The sequence below is a fragment of the Aethalodelphis obliquidens genome, unplaced genomic scaffold (genome assembly GCF_003676395.1).
Source record: "Aethalodelphis obliquidens isolate GAN/ISIS:26980383/991018 unplaced genomic scaffold, ASM367639v1 scaffold21, whole genome shotgun sequence".
Taxonomy (NCBI): Eukaryota; Metazoa; Chordata; class Mammalia; order Artiodactyla; family Delphinidae; genus Aethalodelphis; species Aethalodelphis obliquidens.
Genome location: NW_020837965.1, coordinates 28078293 through 28101911, shown reverse-complemented (window position 1 = coordinate 28101911; position 23619 = coordinate 28078293). Strand labels below are relative to the sequence as shown.

Genomic DNA, 23619 nt, shown 5'->3' with positions numbered 1-23619 from the left:
CGCGGCGGGACGGCCGGCGGCGGCTTTGGTGATCTTGGCGTGGTCCGAGCTCCTACGTAGGGGCTGCCCCTCTTCGAGGCCCACCCTGCAGCCTGCGCGCCTGTGCTGTCCGGAGTCCGTGGGACTGTCAGGGGCGGAAGGGACGGGATGAACTCCCGGAGAGACGACCCCCTGGGCGGCCGTCCTAACTAACAGGTGAAGTGCTGTCTCACGGTGGGTTTGAGTCCCTCACGGTCAGTGATGTGGAGCACCGCGTCAGGTGCTTGTTGGCCACCTCTGTGTCTCTGGAGAGAAGTCCCTTGGACTCCTTTGTCTCTTTTTGAATCGGGTTGGTTTTGTCATTGCTGAGATTTAGGCGTTCTCTGCATATTCTAGAGATTCATCCCTTACCGGATGCATGATTTGCAAACACTTCCTCCTGTTTTGTAGGTGGCATTTTTCACTCTGTTGACTGTTTCCTTTGCTGCACAGAGGGTTTTAAGTTTGGTATAGTCCCATTTGTCTGTTTTTGCTTTTGTTGCCTGTGCTTTTGGTGTCATATTCAAGAAGTCATTGCACATTCCAATGTCATGCTCTTCCCCGACGTTTTCTTGTAGGAGTTTTACAGTTTCATGTCGTACGGTTAGGTCTTTAATTCATTAGGAGTTGAGTTTTGTATATGATGTGTGAGATAAGGGTCCATCTTTTTTCTCTTGTATGTGGGTGTCCAGTTTTCCCAGCACCATTTGTTGAAGACGTTACCCTGTCCCCATTGTGTAGTCTTGGCACCCTTATCAGAGATCATGTGACCGTGCATGTGTGAGTTTGTTTCTGAGCTCTGTATTCTGTCCCATTGGTCTATATATCTGTCTTTGTACCAGCACCATAGTGTTTTTGGTTTTATCTCCTAAAATTCTTTTCTTGGTGAAAATAATTTACTTATACATTTACTTTTCTTTATTACTTCTTTTTTCCTGTATTAATTTTTTTCTTAAGATGGAGGTTTTTAACCTTTTTTTTTAATGTTTCATTTGGCTTTAGAAGTAATATTTCCATTTCCCCTTTTTTAGCCCGCTTTGCAACGCTCATGTAATCTTTTTTTTTAGTTAGCTTTTTTTGAAGTATAGTTATTTACAATATCATGTTTCAGGTGTACAGCACCTTGATTCAATTATATATAGATAAATATGTATATACATATATATGTGTACTTTTTCAGATTCTTTTCCCTTATAGGCTGTTACAAAATATTGAGTATAGTTTCCTGTGCTTTACAGTAGGTCCTTACTGGTTATCTATTTTATATATAATGGTGTATATGTGTTAATCCCCACCTCCATCCCCCGCCCCTTCCCCTTTGGTAACCATAAGTTTTCTATGGCTGTGAGTCTCTTTCTGTTTTGTAAATAAGTTGGTTTGTATCTCTTTTGTATTTTTTAATATTCCACATATAAGCAACATCACATGGTATTTGTCCTTTTCTGGTTTACTTCACTTAGTATGATAATCTCTACGTCCATCCATGTTGCTGCAAGTGGCATTATTTCCTTATTTTAAAAAAATTTTTTGGCTGCATTGGGTCTTCATTGCTGCACGTGGGCTTTCTCTAGCTGCGGGAGCAGGGGCTTCTCATTGCGGTGGCTACTCTTGTTGCGGAGCACGGGCTCTAGGCGTGTGGGCTTCAGTAGTTGCATCACACGGGCTCAGTAGTTGTGGCTCGCAGGTTCTAGAGCGCAGGCTCAGTAATTGTGGCGCACGGGCTTAGTTGCTCCGTGGCATGTGGGATCTTCCCAGACCAGAGATCGAACCCATGTCCCCTGCATTGGCAGGTGGATTCTTAACCACTGTGCCACCAGGGAAGTCTCTTTTTCTTTTTTATGGCTGATTAATATTCCATTGTATATGTGTACCACATCTTCATCCACTCCCCTCTCAATGGACATCTTGGCTACTGTGAATAGTGCTGCTGTGAACGTCGAGGTGCATGTATCTTTTCCTGATATATGCACAGGATTGTGATTGCTGGGTCATATGGTAACTATATTTTTAGGTTTTTAAGGACCCTCCATACTGTTCTCCATAGTGGCTGTACCAATTTACATTCCCACCAACAGGGTAGGAGGGTTCTGGGTTCCCTTTTCTCTATACCCTCTCCAGCATTTATTATTTGTAAAGTTTTTTTTGTTGATGGCCATTCTGACTGTTATGAGGTGGTGCCTCGTTGGAGTTTTGATTTTCATTTCTGTAATAATTAGTGATGTTGAGCAGTTTCTCATGTGCCGGTTGGACAGCTGTATATTGTATTTGGAGAAATGTCTATTTAAGTCTTCTTTTTTGCCTGTTTTAAATATTTCACTTTGTCAGTTTTTTATTTAACTACTTAGTTCATTATTTTGTCCTTACCTAAGCACTTAAGTCTGTTAAGTTACCTAGAAAATTGTTCTTTAATTTCCTAATAGTTTGTCTGGAGGTGAGGGGGCTGTGTACCCTTGTCTTGCTAATTTTTAGTTTTCTTGCCCTTGAGGTCAAAGGGCACGTCCTGTGATATTTCTGTTCTCTGGGATGTAGGGAGGGTTTCTTTGTTCTTTAATACACGGTCAATTTTCATAACTGTTCCACAGACTTTGGAAAAGAATGATTACTTTTTGTAAGGTACTGACTTTAAAATATATTTGTTAAATTGAGCCTATGGTGATGGCATCCAGTTCCCCATTTGGTCTTTTTTTTCCCCTAAGCCAGTCTGTCAAATTTGAGGGAATTGTGTTAAAAATCTCGTATCATTGTGGTTATGTTAAAATCTCATATCAAGCGTGGAAATTTCTGTTTGCAACACTTTGTGCTTTATTTAATGCTTTCTCTTTCCCGGTGTGTCTACAGATTTGGGACTGTCCTGCCTTCTTTAAGATTATCTTGTTCTTTCCATCATAAGAAACATTCGTCTGTGTCCCTTGCAGTGATCCCTTGCCCTGAGTCCCGTGTTGCTGCTCCCTTCACAGCTGCCCTTTTTCTCCTGGTGACCTGCTTCATGGGTCCCAGCATAGCCTTTTGATCTTCACCTTTTTGCATTATTTTTAAGTGTCTCTTGTAAACACCATATCCTGGTTTTAGCGCTTTTGTGCAAGCTGATTAGGGAATTTAACTTACATTGTGGGATCTATACTTGTGGTTTGTTGTTTTCTCCTAGTTTTTTTTTTCTTCTCCCTACTTTAAATGCCCCAGTCCATTCCACACCTATCCCAGACTGCTGGCATGTTTGCCTTGAAATTTTTACCAGTACTACAGTTTTCTATTTCAAGAACTAATCAGCGTCAAAGTTCCACCCAAATCAGGATGAGATCTTTTAATGTGCTTTTAATTTAATCCCCAGTTCTGATGGGTTTTGTTTTATTGTATATAACTAGAAACCTTAGCAATTATATTTTTAAAATATGTTTTCTCCCAATAATATCTTAAGCAACCAAATAACCCTCCAAAACCCCAAACCAACCCAAAACAAAACACCCACAGTGGAAGTAGGTGTAGCTCCAGAATGCCTGGGCTCGACTGACTCTGCCCCATCTTGGCCACCTTGTCGTCTCTGAAAAGGGGGTTAAGTGGTAGTAGCTGCCTGTTGTCAACCTAAAACAGCCAGTTACGTTACCAGCAACATGAGTTTACTCGGGAGAGGCAGGGGAATTGCAGTTCGGGACCCGCAAGCTATAGCAAACCACAAGCAAGTCCTGCAACAATGGAGAGGAGCCTTCCTTTATTGGGGGGCGGGGGGGGGGGGGGGGGGAGGAAGTTGGGCGGGGCTGCTTTGAAAGTTTTCCCGTCTCCATTGGAGGAAAGTGAGAGTTGAGGGTGTGGCGGTTTCTCATTGGCTGGGCTGTTGCTGGGCCGGGAGAAAATCTTCCTTCCTCTTCCCCGGGTAGCGCACCAGCTTCTTCCTGCCCAGAAGCGCAAAGCAAGCTGGGAAGGAGGGCCTGGTGTGGGAGCGTCCTGCCTCCGTTTTACTCGAGGTTGCCCTTATTAATTTCTACACTGTGTTGGCTGGGTTGAGCTGGGTGGCTGTTAGGATCCGGCTGGCATAAGGCAACCAAGAGGCACTGTTCCGCTCCCTACGCCACCACAGCCTCCTCGGTCAGTGCAGGGGAGTGTCCGCCTGAATCCATGCGGTCCCGGGCAACCCAGGCTGCTTCAGGGGTGGCTGCCAATCGCTGTGGCCTCAGAAACCTTCTGTGGGTCCTGTATGTGAGCCAAGGCCGGCAGGGATGGAAGAGGTGCTCGTAGGATCTATGGGGCTTCCAGGGACCAGAGCTCAGTCATGAATGCCCTGTAGATGTAGGGAGGCCAGGAGAAGTGGGCAGGCTGGGGCCCAGAAGGTTGGTGCTGGGTGTTGGCAAACAGCTGGGGTCTCTGACACACCTGCTTGCGCTGCTGTTGGGGGTGTCAGAGATGAGCTGACCAGTTCCCTTTCCTCCTGTGCCTCCCAGGGTCTTCCCGACCTGCCCTTCATCCTCCTCCGTCCGCCTGTACACACCTGCTTCCAGGCCAACCCGTTCCCTCCTGGAACCCCCTCCTCGGGCCTCCGCCACGGCCCCCTGAGCACAACCTTCCTGGATGATCTTGTCCAAAGGAGGTCTCACCCCGCTATTCTCTGTCATAGAGCTCTGTAGGGTTCCTTCAGTTGCCTATGGCAATCCAGACGCTTAGCTGAATTGAGTAAATTACTTGGTGGTTTTTGCCCGCTCTGTGAAGCTTCTAGCCCAAAGCTGCGTGAGGAAGTGCTGGTAAGGAGGGAGAGGGTGTGTGTGCAGGCGGCTCTGGTCCCTCCTGAGCCGGGCTGACGCTCCCTTAGTGAGAGACGTGTTCATCTGAAGAGGTGCACACGCCCGTAGACAGGAGGGCAGACGATATAAGCTGGCATTACACAAAAGTAAGTGCAGAAAATACGTACGTAAAAAATTGGCTGACTCACAGCAGTCCACGAACTGCCAAATGAAGCAGCTGGGTTTTGTGTATGTGTCTGCAGGAGTGTGTGCGATGTGTACGCAGGCTTGGGGCCCCCATGTCACGTGGCAGGGCACGCACGTCCTGCCCACCGGCTCCACTCTGGGTGCAGCAGCCACCCGGCCGCAGTGTCTACAGCTGCTCCAGGAGGCTGCGTGTCCAGGAGGGGGGCTCGTGTCGGAGGAAAGGGGCCCTGGGGAGCCTGTGCAGTGGAAGGGCGGGGCGGGGGGGCACCTGTCGCACCAGGTGGGTTTCCGTGTGCTGCCAGATGTGGAGCACATGCACCGCAGGGCCTCCTGGCGCTGCACACTCCTGTTCCAGGGCGCGTACGGCTGGCTGAGGTGCGTGTCTTCCGCAGACCCCTGCCTGTACATCCCGCGCTTCGCCCACCTGCTGGAGTTCGGTGACAAGAACCACGAGGTGTCCATGACGGCCCTGAGGCTCCTGCAGAGGATGAAGAGGGACTGGATGCACACGGGCCGGCGCCCTTCGGGCCTCTGTGGGGCAGGTAAGGCGGCCTCGGAGTCGCGCTGGCTGCATCCCGCTGCCAGTGTGCGGGTGCTTTCTGTCCCGACTCTTCAGCAGGCCGAGCCGGTAGGTAGTGGGCTGTCACCAGGGCTGCCTGCTGGCCTCGCTTGCCCGGCCCTCACCCGGCCCTCGGGGACTTCCACCTGCTTCCTGTTGGCCTCCCCTCTGTCTTGGGGAGCAGGCAGGACCCTCAGAGGCCAAGCGGGCTGCCAGGCTTCCTGGCCTTGACCCCAGGCTTGAATGTTGAGGTGCAGCCGTGCTGAGTCATTGCTGCAGAGGGCACCCCGGGCTTTCGGGCTAGCTCCCTGTTCCCCAAAGGACAGTTGTCTCATCTCCCCTCCAGGTGGCAGCAGCCCACAGACGGCCCTCCTGCTCTGTTCCTGACGCTCCCTGGACCTGGAGCCCCTCCCCAGGAGGGCCGTTACCCTTCCTCTTAGCCTCTTACCTTGGTCCACAAGGTCGAGTCCACTCCTTTCCAGAGCGCTCAGCAGCCAGCAGGATCAGTGCTTCCTGAGATGCATTTTCCATCTCTAAGCCCAACTCCCGAGTTTGCAGTCCAGAATCTGGGCGCCTCTTAGGGTCCAGCCAGTTGTGGTCACCGGCACAGCACACCCGGGCCCACTCCCTCTCTCCCCGATCCCTGGCTTGTCCATCACCAGCCAGCGTTTCTCACACAGGTCACCTCAGAGTTCACTCGTTTGCTTTGAGAGGTTTACACAAAGTTCTCAAAAAATGTATTTTAATTTTTCTCGCATTTAAAAAGGGAATGTGCGGTACTTCTTACGTTTTTAAAAATTATTGTATAATTGCCTGCAAAGCGGTTGGTGGATCTTAGGTGTTCTGACAGTCGTGCAGACGGTGCAGCACCGCCCACAGTAAGGTGAGGAGGACGGTGTCGCCCCAGGGGCTCCCAGAGCACCCTCTGGCACTGTCTTTCCAGCTGGTCGCACTATGGGGTCATCAGCCCTCTGCGCACGGGATCGGTCCTGTTTTGGACAGGAGCACCCTGTTTCTGAATTCTCCATTGTGTTCCTTTCCAGCACTTCTAGTTGCAGCTAGGATGCATGATTTCCGGAGAACGGTCAAAGAGGTCATCAGCGTGGTCAAGGTGTGCGAATCCACACTGCGCAAGAGGTGGGTCGCTCTTGTCACAGCCGGGGGCTTGGGCAGGCTTCCCTGCACAGCGTCTCAGTCCGTCCAAGTGGTGGACCCTTTCTTCCACCCTGTGTCGAGGTGGACAGTGGTTTGAAAAGTCACCCTGACTCACAGGTCAGGAAACAGGTACTGAGAGTGGCCTCGCCTGTGTCCTGGCTGGTGCAGCCTGAGTGACCGGTCTCTCTGGAGGAAGCCAGGCTCCAGCAGAGGGCCACTGTGTCCCTGTAACGGAGTGGTCGGGCGAGCCCCTGCGTTGGGTGCCGTGTTCACAGGGTCATTACGGCAGCTCCAGCGGAGCTCCACGTGGACTGTGGCGAGAGAGGCGCCGGCCCAGAGTCGCTGGCACAGCCGTCAGCCCAGGGTATTTACCCTGAGTCTGGAGCTCTTGATGGCTGTCTTTCAACTGAGATCATATCCTGTGGCAGTTTTCAAAGGCAGAGGGAAATTTATTTTGCTTATTTGAACTCTGGTTCTCTTTAAAAATTTTTTTGTTGAACATTTTGAAGATTGTATAAAATGTAGGAAACGGACAAGAATTAATTGTGGCCGGGCACACTGCAGTGCAGGAGCCCTGCCCGCCTGGGACCCGTGGCTCAGCCGCCTTCCTTCTGGGGCCTTCTTGAGTCTACCTGTGGGAGCAATGAGGGTGCCATGCTTTTTTCTCCCTGGGGCCCAAGCTATCGGCAGGATAGAGTAGGGGCTGAGAGGCTGCCGGACAGCCCCCGGGCCTGTGCTCACAGCTGTGTGTGGCAGGGTGCTGGGCCTGGGAACCAGCACCCCTGAGGGACTTTTGTAAACGGGGTGCTGGGTTTTTTTAAATTTGTTTTATTTATTTTTTGGCCGTGTTGGGTCTTTGCTGCACGTGGGCTTTCGCTAGTTGCTGCAAATGGGGGCTACTCTTCGTTGCGGTGCACGGGCTTCTCATCGCGGTGGCTTGTCTTGTTGCGGAGCATGGGCTCTAGGCGTGTGGGCTTCAGTAGTTGTGGCACGCGGGCTCAGTAGTTGTGGCTCGTGGGCTCAGTGGCTCCGCGGCATGTGGGATCTTCCTGGACCAGGGCTCGAACCCGTGTCCCCTGCATTGGCAGGCGGATTCCCAGCCCCTTTGCCAGCAGGGAAGCCCTGGGTGCTGGTTTGAGGGCTGTTCTCGGGCACCATCTTCCCTTTCAAGCGTCTGTTTCAGGCTCACGGAGTTTGAAGATACCCCCACCAGTCAGCTGACTGTGGACGAGTTCATGAAGGTCGACTTGGAAGAGGAGTGCGACCCCCCGTCGTACACAGCTGGGCAGAGGAAGCTGCGGATGAAGCAGGTGGGCCGCACGCCCGTTTCCTGCTCTTCCTTCACAACAGTGGCTTAGCTACGAAGACTGAAGGGGGGGCCAGGGTGCACCACACTGAGCGCAGTCCCTCCTGGGCCCCGAGCCATCTCATCTGCTGATGGGGTCTCCCCAGACCCCCCGCTCAGTGCATCCCATACAGTTTCCGGGGCAAGCCGCCTTCCTGAGGGCCCTGGTGCTCATGTCTCTGGGGGCCTGAAGCCCGAGTCCCTCTCGTCAGGCTGGGGACCTGTGTTGGGGTCGAGAGGCCTCCGGGTACTGGCAGGCACCGCTCTCGCTCCTCTCATTAAATGCATTCGTTCTGTGCCTTTTCAGCTGGAACAGGTCCTGTCAAAACAGCTGGAGGAGGTGGAAGGTAAGCAGCCCATCTTAATGTGCGGGTGCTTCAGGTCCTTACAGGAACGGACTGTATGCTTGCTTTCAAAAAAAAAAACATTTTATTTATTTATTTGTTTCTTTGTTTGTTTGGTTCCACTGGGTCTTCGTTGTGGTAGACAGGCTCCTTAGTTGTGGCTCACGGGCTCCTTAGTTGCGTCACGCATGTGGGATCTAGTTCCCTGACAAGGGATCGAACCCGGGCCCCCTGCACTGGGAGCGCAGAGTCTTAGCCGCTGGGCCACCAGGGAAGTCCCCTGTGCTTACATTTTGCTGTTAATTTATTGCTTCAGGTGAAATATCCAGCTACCAGGACGCAATTGAGATTGAACTAGAAAACAGCCGGCCAAAGGCAAAGGGGGCCCTTGCCAGCCTGACAAAAGATGGTGAGTCCAGCCACGTCTCCTCGCCCACTGGCTCGGTTCACCCGTGTCCGGCACCTGCCCCTCCTGCCGCCCCCACCGTGGCCGTGCGTCCTGTCTCTTGGCTCCACCCCCGCCCCAGGCCTCCACGCACCAAGCTGGGCGTCAGCTGCTCCCAGGACACCCCGAGCCACCCTGCCCCCAGCAGCTCCGGGGCGGCCGAGTCTTCCAGACCAGTCTCCTGTCCCCCTTGCCCTCAGGGTACTCATTGGCAGACGCTGCCTGTGGGAAAGAGCGCGCCCTGCTCCCATGGCCGCGGCCCACACAGCCCTCCCCGCTGCCGCCTCTCCCCGCGTCCCATCGCAGCTCTTGTGCACCCCCGTTTCTGGTTTGGGGCCTCGCGAAGCTGCCGTGAGCCCCCTCGGACAGATCTCTTTGTGCACGTGTGGTTTCCATTTCTCCCACGTTGCCTCCCTTGCCGTGCTCCAGGGACACCCCGGCTGGTTCGGGGCGCCCCCTCCGCTCACGCGCTGCGGGTCCGCGGCCGGCGCCCTCCCACCCCCTCTCTGGCTCACAGGACAGGGACGGGTGCTGAGTAAGCGTCGGTTCCATCAGTCATCCAGTCTGGAGGGCGAGCACCTGCTCACCGCCTCTTCCCTGGGGTTTGTAGCTGCCCTTGTTCACTTTCTCGCCCGATCTTTAGAGTCATCCTGGCCGCTGCCTGCGCCAGCCCAGCTCTCCACTCTGTCGATCACCTGGGGCAGGTTGGCGCCTCCTCCCCCCGAGAGCGAGAGTGGGGTGTCTCCCTCCCGGGGGTTTTCTTCCGAGTCTGAGGCCTTGCCTCAGGTGCTTCGGGTCCCAGCCGCACTGCCTTCTCTGTTGCTGCCATAAGTGGCGTCTTCAACGGCGGTGTTTGTGGAAGATGCTGATTTCTAGGTGCTGCTTTCATGCTCCTGTATGTTAGGGATTCTGTTACTGCTCTTAGTACTTCTCAGTTCATCATTGGATTATTCAAGTAATTGGTGAGTTAGGTCGTCTACAGATAGTGGTGTTTTACTGCCCTTCACGATTTTTAGGCCCCTCCTTTCTAGCTCTTGCCTAGTCCATTGCTTGACCCTTAAAGACCATGCTGAGTCTTGCCTGTGACAACGGGCACGTCATCCGGCTTCCCTGCAAGGCCTCTGTGCTGCCCGGGACACACACCACACGCTTTGGGCTGAAATAGCACATTGTCCTGTAAAGGAAACACCCACCGCCGTTTTCACTGAACCGTCCTGTCTCAGCCGTCGGGGAGTGTTTCTGATGTCTGCAGGGTCTGCGGAGAGAAACCCAGGGTTTTCCTGGGTCGATGAATGTGATCCGTCATTTCCACAGTGTCCCGTGGTTCTGGGAAGGCCTTGCCTGGCCAGACGGTGTGCCTCTCTGTTCTCAGGCTGCCACAGCGTCCCATCCAGGCACAGGTTTGGACAAACTTGTATCTTACGATACTTTTGCCTTTATTGTTTCTCTGGTTGATTTCATTTTTATCCTTTCTTGTTCTGCATAGTTTGTTTCTGTGTTTTTTAACCTAGCTAGGTTGTTGATTTCCCATTCAAGCAGCTCTTGCACTGATTTATGAGGCCTGCTGCCTTCCTGTACACTGTTGGTGATTTCCGCTTCCGTCTGCTCTGTCCTCCTCACAGCTTCTCTCCTTGCTGTAAACTGAGGTTGCTGCCAGGCTGGTTCCCTCTGACGCACGCATGCAGGGCAGGGCCCGAGCGTCGTCGGAGCTGCGACCCGCCGTCCTGGCACCAGACGCTTCGCGCCACTCACAGTCGCGGCGTACATTTGTCTTTGGTGCTAAGAGTCAAGTGAGGGGGTTAAGAGTTGGGGCGGGGGCTTTTGCTTTCTGATTTTGTTGTTAACTTCCACACGTACCGCGTCGCGGCCGGGTGTGCTGCTGGCGCTGTCCCTCCCTTGTGCCATCGACTCAGGTGCGCTGGTTGGAGACACCAGTGGTGCTTGGGAGGAGGCCCCCTCTGCTCCCATCCAGCTGGGCTGGGCTCTGTGTCTGTCGGGGCGTCTCACTGGTCACGTCGTCAGTTTTGACGGTGGCCGCCGTGTTTTAGCTGAGGCTGGCTTGTTTTTGGTTCCTGGCGCCCTCCGCGGCCTGGGGGCACGCCTGGTGGTCCCTGCTCTGCCTGCCGCACCTCTTCCGTCCGTGTCCTCCTCTTCTAGAAGCAGAGAATCGGGCTCTGCTTTCTGACCCAGCCTGCGAGCTTTTTCTCTCCCAGCAGTGGAAACGAGTTCTTTTATGTCTGCTCAGGTGCCTTTCTGCTTGCTGTTCTCTGGACCTTGGGAAGCTCTGGCTTTTGTCCCAGTGGTGTCCTTCACGTGGTTTCTTCAGCCCTCTGTTTCTCGGGCAGCACCTGTTCGCACCTGCCCAGCCGTGGCGAGGATGCGGGCTCGCTCTCCTGCCCGCGCCCGGCTGCCAGTGGCCGCCGTCGCGCTTACCGGGCGCTGTGGAGGGGCCACTCATCTCCTGCTCCAGTTCCAGCTTTTCACACGCTTCCCTTCTGGGGAGACCGTCGGGGACGTGTCCTCCTCCATGCCCCTGGGTTTGGTTATCTGGACCAGCTCCACGTTGCGTCCGTTGTCTCAAGAAGGGCCGGGCCTGGCCCGCCTTGGCCGCGGGTCTTGCTCCTCGGATCCGTTGCCGCCTCGCGAACAGCCCCTGAGCCTCCAGCCCTGGCGAGGAAGCCGCAGCTCCCGCGTCCCCTTCTCTGCGGTGAGGACGGAGGCTGGGCTGGAGGAGGGGTGGAGGAGGACGTGGGCCACGGACGCAGGTACGAGTCCTTCCCTGCGGAGGACGTGTCGCGTGCGTGCAGGGCGCTGGGCCCTGGGACCCCACGGCGGACAGAGTGGACTGACCGATGTCCTCCCTCTGCTGGCCCTCCTGTGGGATGTCTGGTGACACACATGGTAATGGCGTGGGCTTCCAAGCAAGGGGCCGAGAGGGTGTGAGGGAGCTGTGCGCGTGGTCGGGGGTGTGTATTCCAGGCCCAGGCCCTGGCGAGTGCCCACCCCGGTGTGCAGCTGCCTCCTATCGCTGGAAATTAGTCATGTTGTTTACGTACGTGGGATCGTGTAGTGTGTACCCTGTTTCTCTCCTGGCTTTTTCACTCGGTGTAGTTGTGAGCCATCCGTCGCTAGATCAGCCCTCTTTGTGGAGTGGTGGTCCCCGAGTGCACCCAGTCCTGGGTGGAAGGACCCTGGGATTATTTCCAGTCTTGGACTGTTGCACGTAACCCGCTGTGAACATTCGTGTAACTGTCTTCGTTTTTTTTTTTTAAATTAATTAATTAATTTATTTATTTCTGGCTGCGTTGCATCTTCGTTGCTGCATGTGGGCTTTCTCTCGTTGCAGTGAGCGGGGGCTACTCTTCGTTGTGGTGCACGGGCTTCTCTTGCTGCTGAGCATGGGCTCTAGGTGCGTGGGCTCAGTAGTTGTGGCTCGCGGGCTCTAGAGCGCCGGCTCAGTAGTTGTTGCCCACGGGCTTCGTTGCTCCACAGCATGTGGGATCTTCCCAGACCAGGGCTTGAACCCATGTCCCCTGCATTGGCAGGCAGATTCTCAACCACTGCACCATCAGGGAAGCCCTAGAGTTCTCAATTTTGATGAAATCTGACTTATCAGTGCTTTATTGATTCTGCTTTCGGCGTCACGTATAAGAAGTTTTTGTTTAATTCGCAGTCACCTGTCTTCCCATTGTTTCTCTGGAATGTTTCTGGTTTTAGCTGTTAGGCTCACAGCTGATCCCTTCTGAGTGAACCTGTGCGTCGCGTGTGCGGTGTGGGCCGAGGCCCGTTCACGGGCAGGTGGGTGTTGGGCGTCCTTGGGACGAGGCGTGTCTTCTGGAATAAGTGCCTTTTGCTGCTGGGCGGAAACGCTCCTATTCACCAGGCGGGCCCTCTGGCCTCCTGCCTGGTTAACACGTGGTGCGTGAAATTGTGTCCCTAGGCTCCGTTGAGGACACCACATCCAGCTTATTTGGTGAGGAGGACGCTGAGGATGAAGAGCTGGAGGCCGCTGCCAGCCACCTGAACAAGGACTTTTACCAGGAGCTCCTTGGTGGAGGCATTCCTGGCAGCTCGGAGGCGGCAGGAGGCCCTGAGGGAGGCGGTAGGCCCCCCGCCCTGGAGTCCCTGCTCGGCCCTCTGCCCACTGCGGCCAGTCTGGGCATCTCGGACTCCATTCGAGAGTGCATCTCCTCCCAGAGCCGGGACCCCAGTGAGTGCCCAGGGACTGGGGGAACAGGGGGGATGGAGAGACGGTGGGGGGCTCCTCCGGGCGGGTGGGGTGGGGTTTCCAGGCCTGGGTCGTCCCCGCCTGCCTGTGGGAGTTGGAGGTGCTGCTTCTGAGGGGCTTCCTAGAAGGGTGGGCTTGGGAGGGGCACTGCCAGCTCTGCTGCAGGCTGTGTGAGCAGTCAGTGACCCCAGCTGTGCTGATGCCTGAATGCCACAGAGCTTGTCAGCATCTCCGGGACCCGCCTCCGCTGACCAGAGCCCTCAGTTAGGCCGGGCTGTGGCTGGAGGCTCCTTCCTGCCCCTGTGCAACTCGGGAGGCCTCAGTGCAGAGGGGCCACGGGGACAGACTGGCATCCCCTGCCCGCACCTTTGCACTCAACCTGGTGGGAAAGTGTCGGCCAAAGGCGGCATCTCCACTGGTCAGACGGATGTCACTTGCTGGGCTCCAGTGCCTGCAGTGCCGGGGTGCCTGCGCAGGGGCCCAGCTCTTCCTCCCCCAGGGGGGCCTGGTGTGCAGGCAGCTCCAGGAGGGCGGTGGGTTTGGTCTTGTCGCATTTTCACCATAAGGTGGGCCCTGCTTCCTCTCCTCTGGGCACCAAGGGCTTGTCGTCTGTGTGCAAGGAACCTCTGTGAGAGGGACGCTGCTCAGGTGTTCCTCCCGTGCCCTGTGGCTGGGCGTGGCGATGGGCGGTCATACGCCTACCCTGCTGGCGGTGGTGGTCTAGAGGGGAGAGGGATGTGACACAGACCCAGCCCATCAGTTAGGTACACGTGGGTTGTACCCCAAAAGGGCTGCCATATGAGTGGAACCTGGGGCAGGTCCCACAGTGCACTGAGCAGAGGGCATGTGCAAAGGCCTTGAGGCAGCTGGGGGGCACTGCAACCTGGACAGAAAGAGGCCAAGCTGGCTGGAGCTGAGAGAGCAAGGGGAGCAAGGCTGACCGCAGAGGGGCGTGGGGGTGTGTCCGAGCGCCCAGCCTCAGCCGCGGAGCGGCAACGTGACAGGAGAGCATCCCTGACAGCCTGCTGGCAGGAGAGCATTCCCAGTTCCCGTCGGGCTGGAACCAGCAGGACGGGGCAGAGAACCGTCGGATGACGAGGGGCAGCCCACGGGAGGGCCAGCCCACAGGAGGGCCAGCCCCGGTTTCTGGGCTGTGCAGGTTGTGCTGTTGACCAGCGGGGGCAGGAGGGTGGTGGCCGACAGGTTTTGGGGGTGTCCTGAGCGTGGTCCCGGAAGGCTCTCCAAGGTCCCCTCTCTTGGGCTTGTTGATCTGAAAAGCGCTCTATACGGGAGAGCGTGAGGACTGGAAGGTCTTCCGAGTTAGCATCACGCCTCCTCCGCAAGGTGCTGGGGTGTCGCCTGGGCCTTTGCCCCGCACTCGCAGGAGTGGGGCCGGGACCGGCCGGCGGCCTGGAGGAAGCGGGTGCTAGAAGCCCTTGGCCGCACCCCGGAGTCCTGAGACGGCCCAGGTGATGTATGCGTTCATTTAACTGGACGTCGGCCCTAAACGCCAGGCTGTGCTTCCCTTTAGAAGATGCTTCCGGGGACGGTGAGCTAGACCTCAGTGGCATTGATGACCTCGAGATTGACAGGGTAAGCGCCGTGAGCTCTCAGTGGCCTTTCCGGGGGTGCTGGTTGGGGTCCATGGGGTGCCGGGCTGTGCCCCATTGGGAAGCTCCTGTGGGCTGGGGGCACAGCTCCCTATCCCCCTGGGCCTGCCGTCGTTCGGACGGGCTCTTAGCAGTTTGTCCAGCCGTGCTTGTTCCCTGGCAGGTGGGAAGCCTTTCCCCTGATTTGTCACCAGTCACCTTGTGCCTGAGGCCACCTGCGTGTTCTTAAGTCGGCGTCTTGAGCCCTCACCTCAGTTCCTTCTCCGGGACCTATGTCCCTACGCTCTGGCTGGCCTGGCTCCCGTGCCCAGGGGGACCGCAAACTGCCAAGAGTCGGGGGGCGTTGGCTGCGGGGTTGGTTCATGGATGTGGCCCCCAGGCCGGCCTGGAAAGGGTGAAGGACGCCGAGGTGTTAGCCGGGTCTCCACACACGTTCCGTCTTGGGTCAGAGGCCTGCTTCCTGACCAGTGTGTATGAAGGGGAGCACGTTGGCGGAGCTGAGCTCTGGGCGTGCCCTCTGACTGGTGCTGCGCTCTGCCCCAGTACATCCTGAACGAGGCCGAAGCCCGCGTGAAGGCCGAGCTGTGGATGCGGGAGAATGCCGAGTACCTGCGGGAGCAGAGGGGTGAGTGCCCCCCAGGCGCCCTGGAGCGCGGGCCCCATGCACCCCCACCCGCCCAGGCGCCCTGGGACGCGGGCCTCACGGACCCCCACCTGCCCAGGGGCCCTGGGGCGCCAGCCGTGCTGACCCCGCTCCTTGACCTTTCAGAGAAAGAAGCGAGAATCGCGAAGGAGAGGGAGCTCGGCATCTACAAGGAGCACAAGGTAGGGCACGGCCTCTTCCTCAGGGACCTGAGAGCTCCCGGCCGCCCAACCTGCGCTGTGCTGGCCTCCCACTGGCAGACGCCCGGCCAGCCCCCACCCCCACCCTGTGACCTGGGAAAGCCTGCTTGGGGCCCAGCCCGGCCGGGGCTCTGCACGGTGGGCTGTGGGCAGATTGCAGCTGCCCAGTGGCCCCTATAGCGCTGGACTGCCCGGGTGCCCCACTCTCCAGGGAGAGTAAGACTCCCCAGCCGACCCCGATTGTTTGAGCCCCGCTCCCACGTCCTGAGTGGCACCTGGCAGGTTCATAGGACCAAGACCTACAGGAAGCGTAATGTTGTGTTTCCATTGAGCCCAAGAAGTCTTGCAAGCGACGGGAGCCGATCCAGGCTAGCACGGCTGGGGAGGCCATCGAGAAGATGCTGGAGCAGAAGAAGATCTCCAGCAAGATCAACTACAGCGTGCTCCGGGACCTCGACAGCAAGGGCGGGGGCAGCCCACACAGGGAGGACGCCCGGCCTCAGGAGAGGGCTGGCGCCAGGAAGCTGTCTCGGCGGAAAACGCCAGCCAGGAGGAGCGGGGCTGATCCCGTGGCCAGTGTGGGGAAAAGGTACCGTGCCAGGCGGGCTGGGTGTCGGGCGGGCGCGGGGCTGCGGGGCATTCCCCACGTGTGTGCTGGGAACCAGTGTCGGTGTCCAGCGTGGCCCCCGCTGCCCTGGCCAGGAGCTGAGCAGGGTTTCAGCCCTGGAAGGGGTCCTGCTGCATTGGGGTCTGTTCTGTTTGAAGAGACTTGTGGGCCAGGCCCATTCTCCACCCCAGGGGTCCCTTCTCCCGGTAGGGCCCCCCGCCTTGCTCTGCGCACTGCCTGCCCGTCCCCCATCCCGCTGCTCTCTCTGCTGAAGGAGAGCAAACCACTGATGGGGCAAGTGGGGTAGGGTGGGGAAAATACGAGCTCGACCACAGGGCCCTCCTGATGGCGGCTGGTGGGGCCACCCCTCCGCTGTGGAGCCAGGTCCTGGCAGCTCTGCAGTGCCCCTCGCCGCAGGCCGAGAGCCCCTGCCGCGGCCCAGGCTGGTCGGTGTGCCCGCAGCCTGGCTCCAGGCTATGCTCGAGGGGGATTCCAGAGGGGAGGGCCCTGTGGGGCCGCACTCCCACCACCCCACCCCCTCTCCTCTGTCGCTACGGTTTTCTAGTGCTGACTCATTTGAGAAGTAAAGATGTTCTGATTTGCATTTCTGTTCTCTAAAGTGGGAGTAATCATTTTTCGCAGTTTTTGCGACACTTTTTCTGTAATTTGGTGACCCCACTCCCTTGTTCCTCGAGTCCCCACGCCCCCAAGTCCCCAAGCACCCAGTACAGCCTGTCAGCGTCCGGACAGCTGGTCCTGGTCCTGTTGGGTGTCTCCGTGCTCCCTTTTTTTTTTTTTTTTTTTTTTTTTTTGCGGTACGCGGGCCTCTCACTGTTGTGGCCTCTCCCGTTGCGGAGCACAGGCTCCGGACGCGCAGGCTCAGCGGCCATGGCTCACGGGCCCAGCCGCTCCACGGCATGTGGGATCTTCCCGGACCGGGGGACGAACCTGTGTCCTCTGCATCGGCAGGCGGACTCTCAACCACTGCGCCACCAGGGAAGCCCCCATGCTCCCTTCTGATGACAGGCACGAAAGTGGGCACTGGGGGAGGCCCACGCCCGTTCTCCTGGAGCCTGGGAAGCGCCCCCCCCCCCCCGCCTGGACGCGGTGTGGCCGCTGCGTGTGCTCCCGGGTCATGGCAGGCAGCCTTGTCCTGTTCAGCCTGCCCTTTGGCGAGGGGCGCCTCACCCCCGAGCTCGGCATCCCCTGCCCCCATCACCATGCACGGGGGTGAGGGGGGCTGCTTTCCCAGAGCTCAGGTGCAGCCTGTGTTTGTCAATGGAAGGTGCTGTGGCCACACAGTCCGGCTGTTCCTTCGTGGACATGGTGTTCGCCGTCCGGCCGTGAGCATTTTGGTGGCTGGCGCCCGCAGTGCATTTGCAAAAGTGGTGGGGCAGTGGCCCTGTGGGGCAGCCACGGGTCCTCCAGGCCACCGGCTGGCTGGGGCTGTGGGCTGAAGGGAGGAGCGTGTCCCCAAGTGCTCGCAGACCCCCCTGAGAGGCCCAGCCAGTCACCCAGCTGCACGCAGGACCGTGTGTGGACGGCTGCCGGATGCGCCTTGAGAGGAGGGCCCGAGACCCAGACCCACCTCCTGCCGGCCCTCACGTCAGGAGCCCCATCCGCTAACGGCGCGCTCTCCCAGCCAGGCTGGCTCTCGGTCGGTAGGGAGCACGCCACTGGCTCCCGCCTTCTGGGTTCTGGGGACTCTGGACTTCTCTGCTGGGCCTCAGGTTGTTACGGCTGTGGCTCCAAGCTCACGTCTCCCCAGGTGACAGGTGGGGACCCGGAGAGCCGTCCGTGTGGGAGGGGCTTCCTCTGAACTTGGGCACAGCCTTGCGTGAGCTGCCGCCTTGTCCCCTCCAGGCTGCAGCCCCAGACCGTGTAGAGCGAGGGCTTCCTGTGAGACCCCGGAACCATTGCTTCCGACGCCCTCACGGGGCGGGCTGCGCAGACCTGGCCTGACGGGCCAGACCCCCGCCGTCAGGTGTCCACTGTCGGCGGCTGTTACGGGGTCCACTCCCCGTGTGCCCAGCGTTCATTGGCACGTCACAGCAGGGCTGGGCCAGATAGCTAGGAGGGTCCAGGGTAGCGGGTGTGCGGGGCTGGGGCCGCCGTGGGTGCAGCTCGATCACCTGCGCCCCCTCCCTGCCCCCGCCCATCTTCCTTCAAACTGTGCCCTGGAGGGAAGTGGCTGCAGTATGGGTTCTGCCCCTGCCCTGGCCACCCTACACAGGTCTGGTGGGCGGGTCCCTGGGTCTGGACGGCTCCTGCGGCCAGGGCTGGGAGGAGGACCTGCCTCATCTCCCGTGGGAGTCCCGCCGTCACACTTGGGCAGGTCAGCGGCATCCGGGGAGCCTTGGTGTGCGCCCCCGGCCCCTTGCAGTGGGTTTTGTGTAGAAAGCGCCTTGAGTTTTGTGTTTGGAGGGTCCGAGGGAGGAAGAACAAGCCCACTGAGGGGGGGTGCTGTGGGCCTGGTGGGGTGGAGGGGGCAACCAAGGCTCTCAGGCTGGGAGGAGAGGGGAGGGGAGGGGTGGGGCGGGGCGGGGCAGGCTTGGGTCTTAGAACGTGCCTCTCCCCCTCCTCCTCTTCCAGCAACAGGGAAAACTCAGGATGGACCAGTGGGAGGACTGAACAGGGGTCTCCCACAGCAGCTGCTGCCCGCAGCCTCTACACGTTCTCCTGGAAGTATGGGAGGTGGCAGGGAGCAGATGGCCCAGGACCGCTTCAGAAAACAGCTGGCCTGGGGGACCTGGAGTGCCTGGGTGGCAGGGCAGTGTGATTCTAGTTTTTAATCCTTCATCAAGTATTGACGAATACATGGGGGTTCTGTCCAGAGGGACCTTCTGTCGCCCTGCAGAGTGGCTTCAATGAAATTTGAATTTGCTGCCAACATTTAAAAAGAAGCTTTCATACAAAAATCCAGATTTCCAGCTGCTTCTGGCTCCCCGCGCCCCCATCCCAGCACCCAGTGCTCGCCCAGGCCCCGGGGAAGAACCTTGCCTGCGCCGTGTCTGTTGGGTAGACGTGAAGAGGCCCAGAGGGCGGCCCACTCACCCAGCCACCTGCCCAGCCGGTGGGGTCGGGGGAAGGACAATGCAGGGGCTGGGGCGGGGCAGGGTGGGCTGCCAGGCCTGGGTGGAGGAGGTGACAGGACAGCGCTCAGGGCCCAGGCGCAGCCACTGGGTGGACAAGACCCAGTCAGGGTGGTGCCATGGGAGCCTCAGTACACCGTCATCCTTTACATCTGGCCAGATGCTGCCATCAGAGAACGGGCCTTCCAGCGGGGCCGTGTCCTCGTGGCCAATGGTGCAGCCTGGGCTGAGGCCACGGTGCTGTGCTCTCTTCCAGGTTGAGGCCGATGGTGTCGACGCAGCCAGCTAAGAAGGTGGCCGTGGGAGAGGTGCGTTGTGTGGACATAGCCGGGGGACAGGGATCCTTGGGAAAGAGCAGACGCCCAGCACCGCGTCTGTGAGCAGCGTGTCAGGGAGGGAGGGCCAGCACCGCTGCTCCGGCAGTCCCAGCCCAGCCCAGCCCAGCCCAGCCCAGCCCAGCCAGGGGAGGCCTGAGGCCCAGGGGCGGCCCGGGGCCTGAAAGCCTGAGCCCACCAGTGTGTGCCAGCCCACGGCCATCGCAATCCTCCGTGTGGGAAGCCAGGCCCAGGTCCCAGGGTCCAGCGTGGTCAGTGGCCTTCCCTCTTTCCTTGTCTTGGGGTTCAAGGGTCTTCCCTTCTTATTGTTGGGGTCCTGGTCTGGCCTAGGAAACAAAAGGGAGAGGCAGGGCCCCTGCGGGGTCCCAGGGCAGCTGCAGGGGCAGGCTCGGGGGATCGGGTGTCCTTGCTGACCACTCTTGAAGGGTGGGGAGTGTCCCCCCTGCCCCGGAGAGCACTCCCCTGCGGTGGCCTGGGAGCCATGCTCTGTCCCCAGCTCACCCACTCGCCAGCAGGCCTTGCTCCCGAGTACCCCCTCCCTGGAAGCCGAGCCCGTCAGGCCCACAGCGGTCGTGGTGGAGAGTGGGCCAGTGTCGTACCACCCAGAGGAGGACGCGGACGAGGAGGACCCCGACGAGGAAGATGGGGAGCCCTGTGTCAGCGCCCTGCAGATGGTGGGCGGCGACGGTGAGCGGCCTCTGCAAGGGCAAGCGGCCGGGGCCGGGGCGGGGCGGGGGCTCCCGGAGGAGGCACAGGCCCCTGCCTGCAGATGATGGGCGGCGACGGTGAGCGGGTGAGAGCCTCCGCAAGCGGCCGGGGCGGGGTGGGGGCTCCCGGCGGAGGCACAGGCCCCTGCCTGCACCTCGGAAGGGAATTTGAACTGGCGTCTTACGATTGGCTGTATTGGTTTTGAGGCCCAGGCTGCTAGAAGCAGCTGGCCAGGACCTGCTTGCTGTGCAGACTGGGGGCTCTGGGCTGCCCGTCCAGCAGGAGAAAGGTTCCCACTCTCTGCATCGCTCACGTGGGCGCTTGCGCCCGGGACCTGCAGAGATGGAGGGACCGACGCGGTGGTCCCCGTCAGTGGTGGTGGGGCCCGTGCAGCTGTGGTCTGCGGGGCTGGGGCTGGAGCCTCGCTGGGGCGGCCGTGGCCTGGGGCGCCGCTCACGAGGTGGGCGGTGGCGGGTGCAGCGTGCGGCCCCTGGGCTGCTTGACCACGCGGCACCCCTCAGTGTCCATGACTCTTTTGTGCTTTGCAGATTACGGCTGTGACGGCGACGATGACGATGGCTACTGAGGCGTGACCTTGCTGCCGGCAGTGTTCTGAGGGGTCAGATGGGCCTCTGGGGCCAGCTCACAGGCGTGAGCGCCGAGACTTGGTGACAAGATGGGTGCCGGCCCGCCGGCCCTGCCGCCCTCTTCCACAGCCACACGCGGCCTTTGTGGTACTTGCTGTCTGTTGCGGCCGTGTTTTGAGCAACGTGAGGAGTGTTTCTGCCCAGCAAGGGGAGCCAGACCAGCTGTCTGTATCTGCTCAGAGGTGGGTCTCACGGCCCAAGAACCCTTGCAGGCGGCAATGTCGTGTCCCACGGAAGGAAACTAAGGCACAGGGAGCCCCAGCCACTTGTCCAAGTGCGTGGAGGGCTGGGCGGGCTCCAGGACCCTCCTCTGCCTGTGTGGAGCTGGGTTCCCTGTGCCCCTCACCTCCTTGCCATGTCTGAGAAGCACTTTGTGTCCCGCTGGTCCAGAATTGATTGTGTATCTCCAGCCGAAGTCCCCAGCCACTGCCTGGGCCCTGGGGACCCCACAGATCTGCACCGAAGAGCCTAGAGGCTGCTTGGCCAGCCGGCATCACTCGGCAGACACGTGCACAGCCACCGCGGGTAGCCTGCGTGGCCGGCCTGGGTGAGGGAGCCAGAGGTGCTTCCTGTCTGAGCTGCGATCAGGCTCGCCGTCCACAGAGGCATGGCCGGCAGAGGGGCCTCGAGCTTGGCAGCCCTGCTCTGGGTGGTTCCTGCCACCCAGAGCCTCCCGGGCCGGGCCTCCTCATTGGAAGGCCCAGGGACCACTCTCGGTCTGGGCTTGGGCACCGCTTCCCTGGAGGTGTCCTTGGGGGGAGGGCAGATGCTTCTGCCCCACCAGGGCCCAGCGCCCCCCCGCCCCTGGGGTGGGCAGACCCCTCCTAGAGTGCACCCTCCCGGAGTGCATCAGAGTTTGCGGGGGGGGGGGGCGTTTTGAGGCCATTGGCTGTGCCCCTTGGCCTGTAACATGCAGCCAGCCTGGACTCCAGGGCTCCTGCAAGGCTGGAGTGGAGGGTTGGCTTGGTGAAACAGAAAGATCGTTCCTTAAGCAGAAACCCACTGAGTCTGTGGTCTACAGTTCCCTGTCTGGCTCCCTGGAGGAGGGAGGCTGAGGCAGGGGTACCTGCCCTCCAAGCTCCATGCTCCTGGCCTTGACTGATGGGGGCCATCAGCGACATGTCCACTCTCACAGGAAGTCCCTGCGCCACTGTTCCCAGCTGGGGGCCATCCTGGCCCTGGGCCCCTCTCGGGACTAGGAGAGCTTGCTTGGCTGCAGCGGCTCTTAGCGGAGCCTCACGGGCTGGGGGCTCATTGCACTGCGCAGGGAGCAGATGGTGGGCCGGACCAGAGGTGACCAGGGAGGGGCATGCTCAGGGAACCTCCCAGGAGGTGGGCTGGAGGCGGGGGGAGGGGGGAGGGGGAGGGCTGGCTTCCTTGGTGCGCGATGGCTGTGCCTGGGCCGGGCTGGCTCTCAAGACAGAGCTGTGGCTGGATGGTTCCCCTGGGAGGCTGGGCAAGAAGGGGGTCCGGGTGGAGGCATGGGAGGCTGGGTGGGAGGGACCGGTGCTGCCCAGCCCCGTAAGGTGAGGCTCAGGTCTGCGAGCGGGTGTTCCGTGCAGAGGAGAGGCCGCCGAGGCCGGAGCGGAGGGGAGCGGGAGGTGGGGGAGGTTGGAGGGGAGCACCGAGGCCCAGAGGTGAAGTGAGGCTGGTTTCCCAGCCCTGCCTCCTCCCCCGCTGGGGACAGGACGCTGGGAGGCAGGGGGCTGCTGGAAGGGGAGGTCTGGGGGCTGGTGGTGGTGACTGGGGGTGGCGTCTGGTTGGAGGAGTCAAGCCCCAGGGTGGCTGGGGGTGCCTCTGGGCTCAGCCCACGCCCTGTGGGCAGGCTACCACTGCCACGGGCTGGCCCAAGGGGGACGTGCAGGCCCGTGTGCACCTTCGTCCCACATCTGCATGCCATCCTCCCACCCCGAAGAACGACCTGTTCGTCTGACCCCAGAATCGAGGGAGGGGAGGCCAGGAGACAGGGCCCCAGAACTCACACTGCCTGGCATCTGCCGAAAGCCGGGGCCTTCCAGCCGCTGGCCCAGAGCCCTCCCAGGTGCAGGCCTTGGGGAGTGGCCCCCAACAGGGAGGGGCTCAGGCTACTGCTCCCTCCCCAGCACCCTGCAAGTCTCGGCCCCTTCCAGGATCGCCAGGGTGTGGAAAGGTCCTGCAGCTACGTGGACAGGACACCAGCCTGACGGCTCTCCCCCCGCCCCCATGTCTGCAGCCCTGCTGGGTGCGTGGCAGCAGTGGGCGCTGCAAGGACCTGGGGAGGCCTGGGCAGCAGGCCAGGAGAGGGGCCCTGGCGGCCCCCCATGCTTCTCGGTGAGCAGAGCTGGGCCCTCAGGAGACTCTGACGTCTGATGGTCAGGGTCACTGAGGTTCTCATTGTGGTGGCAGCGATCAGGCCTGGATGGGGGGTGGGGGTCCCACGGGGGGGCATCTGGCAGGGGCCATTTTGAGGCCTCCAGTTTCTCTCCAGGCCCCTCCTTCCCCACTGCTGCCTGAGGCCCCGCCGCGGTGCCATATGGGAGGGCCTTGCTTCCCCTGGGGCTCGGGGCCTTCCCTGGGAGCTGCAGACAGATGGCTGGCCACGGTCCGAATGCGCATGGCCGCTGGTGCTGACTCCAGGACTCCCAGTGGCTCCCGATGGGTGGGCCCCAGTCCCATCCCCGTCTCTCAGGTGAGGCCAGAGAGAAGCATGAGCTTTGACACCACCCACGGTCACTCAGCTGGGAGGTGGCCTCCCTGCCCTGACAGCCACTGCCTCCCTGTGGAAGTG

General features: G+C 59.5%; 1 protein-coding gene across 9 annotated transcripts in view; it reads left to right on the top strand.

The window, feature by feature from the left end:
• BRF1 (BRF1 general transcription factor IIIB subunit) overlaps nt 1-21854 on the top strand; it is a 71799-nt gene extending 49945 nt beyond the window's left edge. For 3 of the 9 annotated variants that reach the window (XM_027120794.1, XM_027120789.1, XM_027120797.1), the window contains 13 exons: nt 5327-5476; nt 6537-6630; nt 7820-7958; nt 8301-8340; nt 8654-8746; nt 12723-12992; nt 14542-14603; nt 15164-15245; nt 15390-15445; nt 15796-16052; nt 19419-19470; nt 20010-20184; nt 20754-21854. In XM_027120794.1, coding sequence (XP_026976595.1) covers nt 5327-5476; nt 6537-6630; nt 7820-7958; nt 8301-8340; nt 8654-8746; nt 12723-12992; nt 14542-14603; nt 15164-15245; nt 15390-15445; nt 15796-16052; nt 19419-19470; nt 20010-20184; nt 20754-20791 — 1508 coding nt within the window. In that variant the 3' untranslated portion in view covers nt 20792-21854. Of the gene's footprint in view, nt 1-5326; nt 5477-6536; nt 6631-7819; nt 7959-8300; nt 8341-8653; nt 8747-12722; nt 12993-14541; nt 14604-15163; nt 15246-15389; nt 15446-15795; nt 16053-19322; nt 19471-20009; nt 20185-20753 lie in introns of those variants that run through there. The other 6 variants (XM_027120795.1, XM_027120793.1, XM_027120791.1 and 3 more) reach the window with 5 other exon arrangements.
• The last annotated feature ends 1765 nt before the right edge of the window (nt 21855-23619 follow it).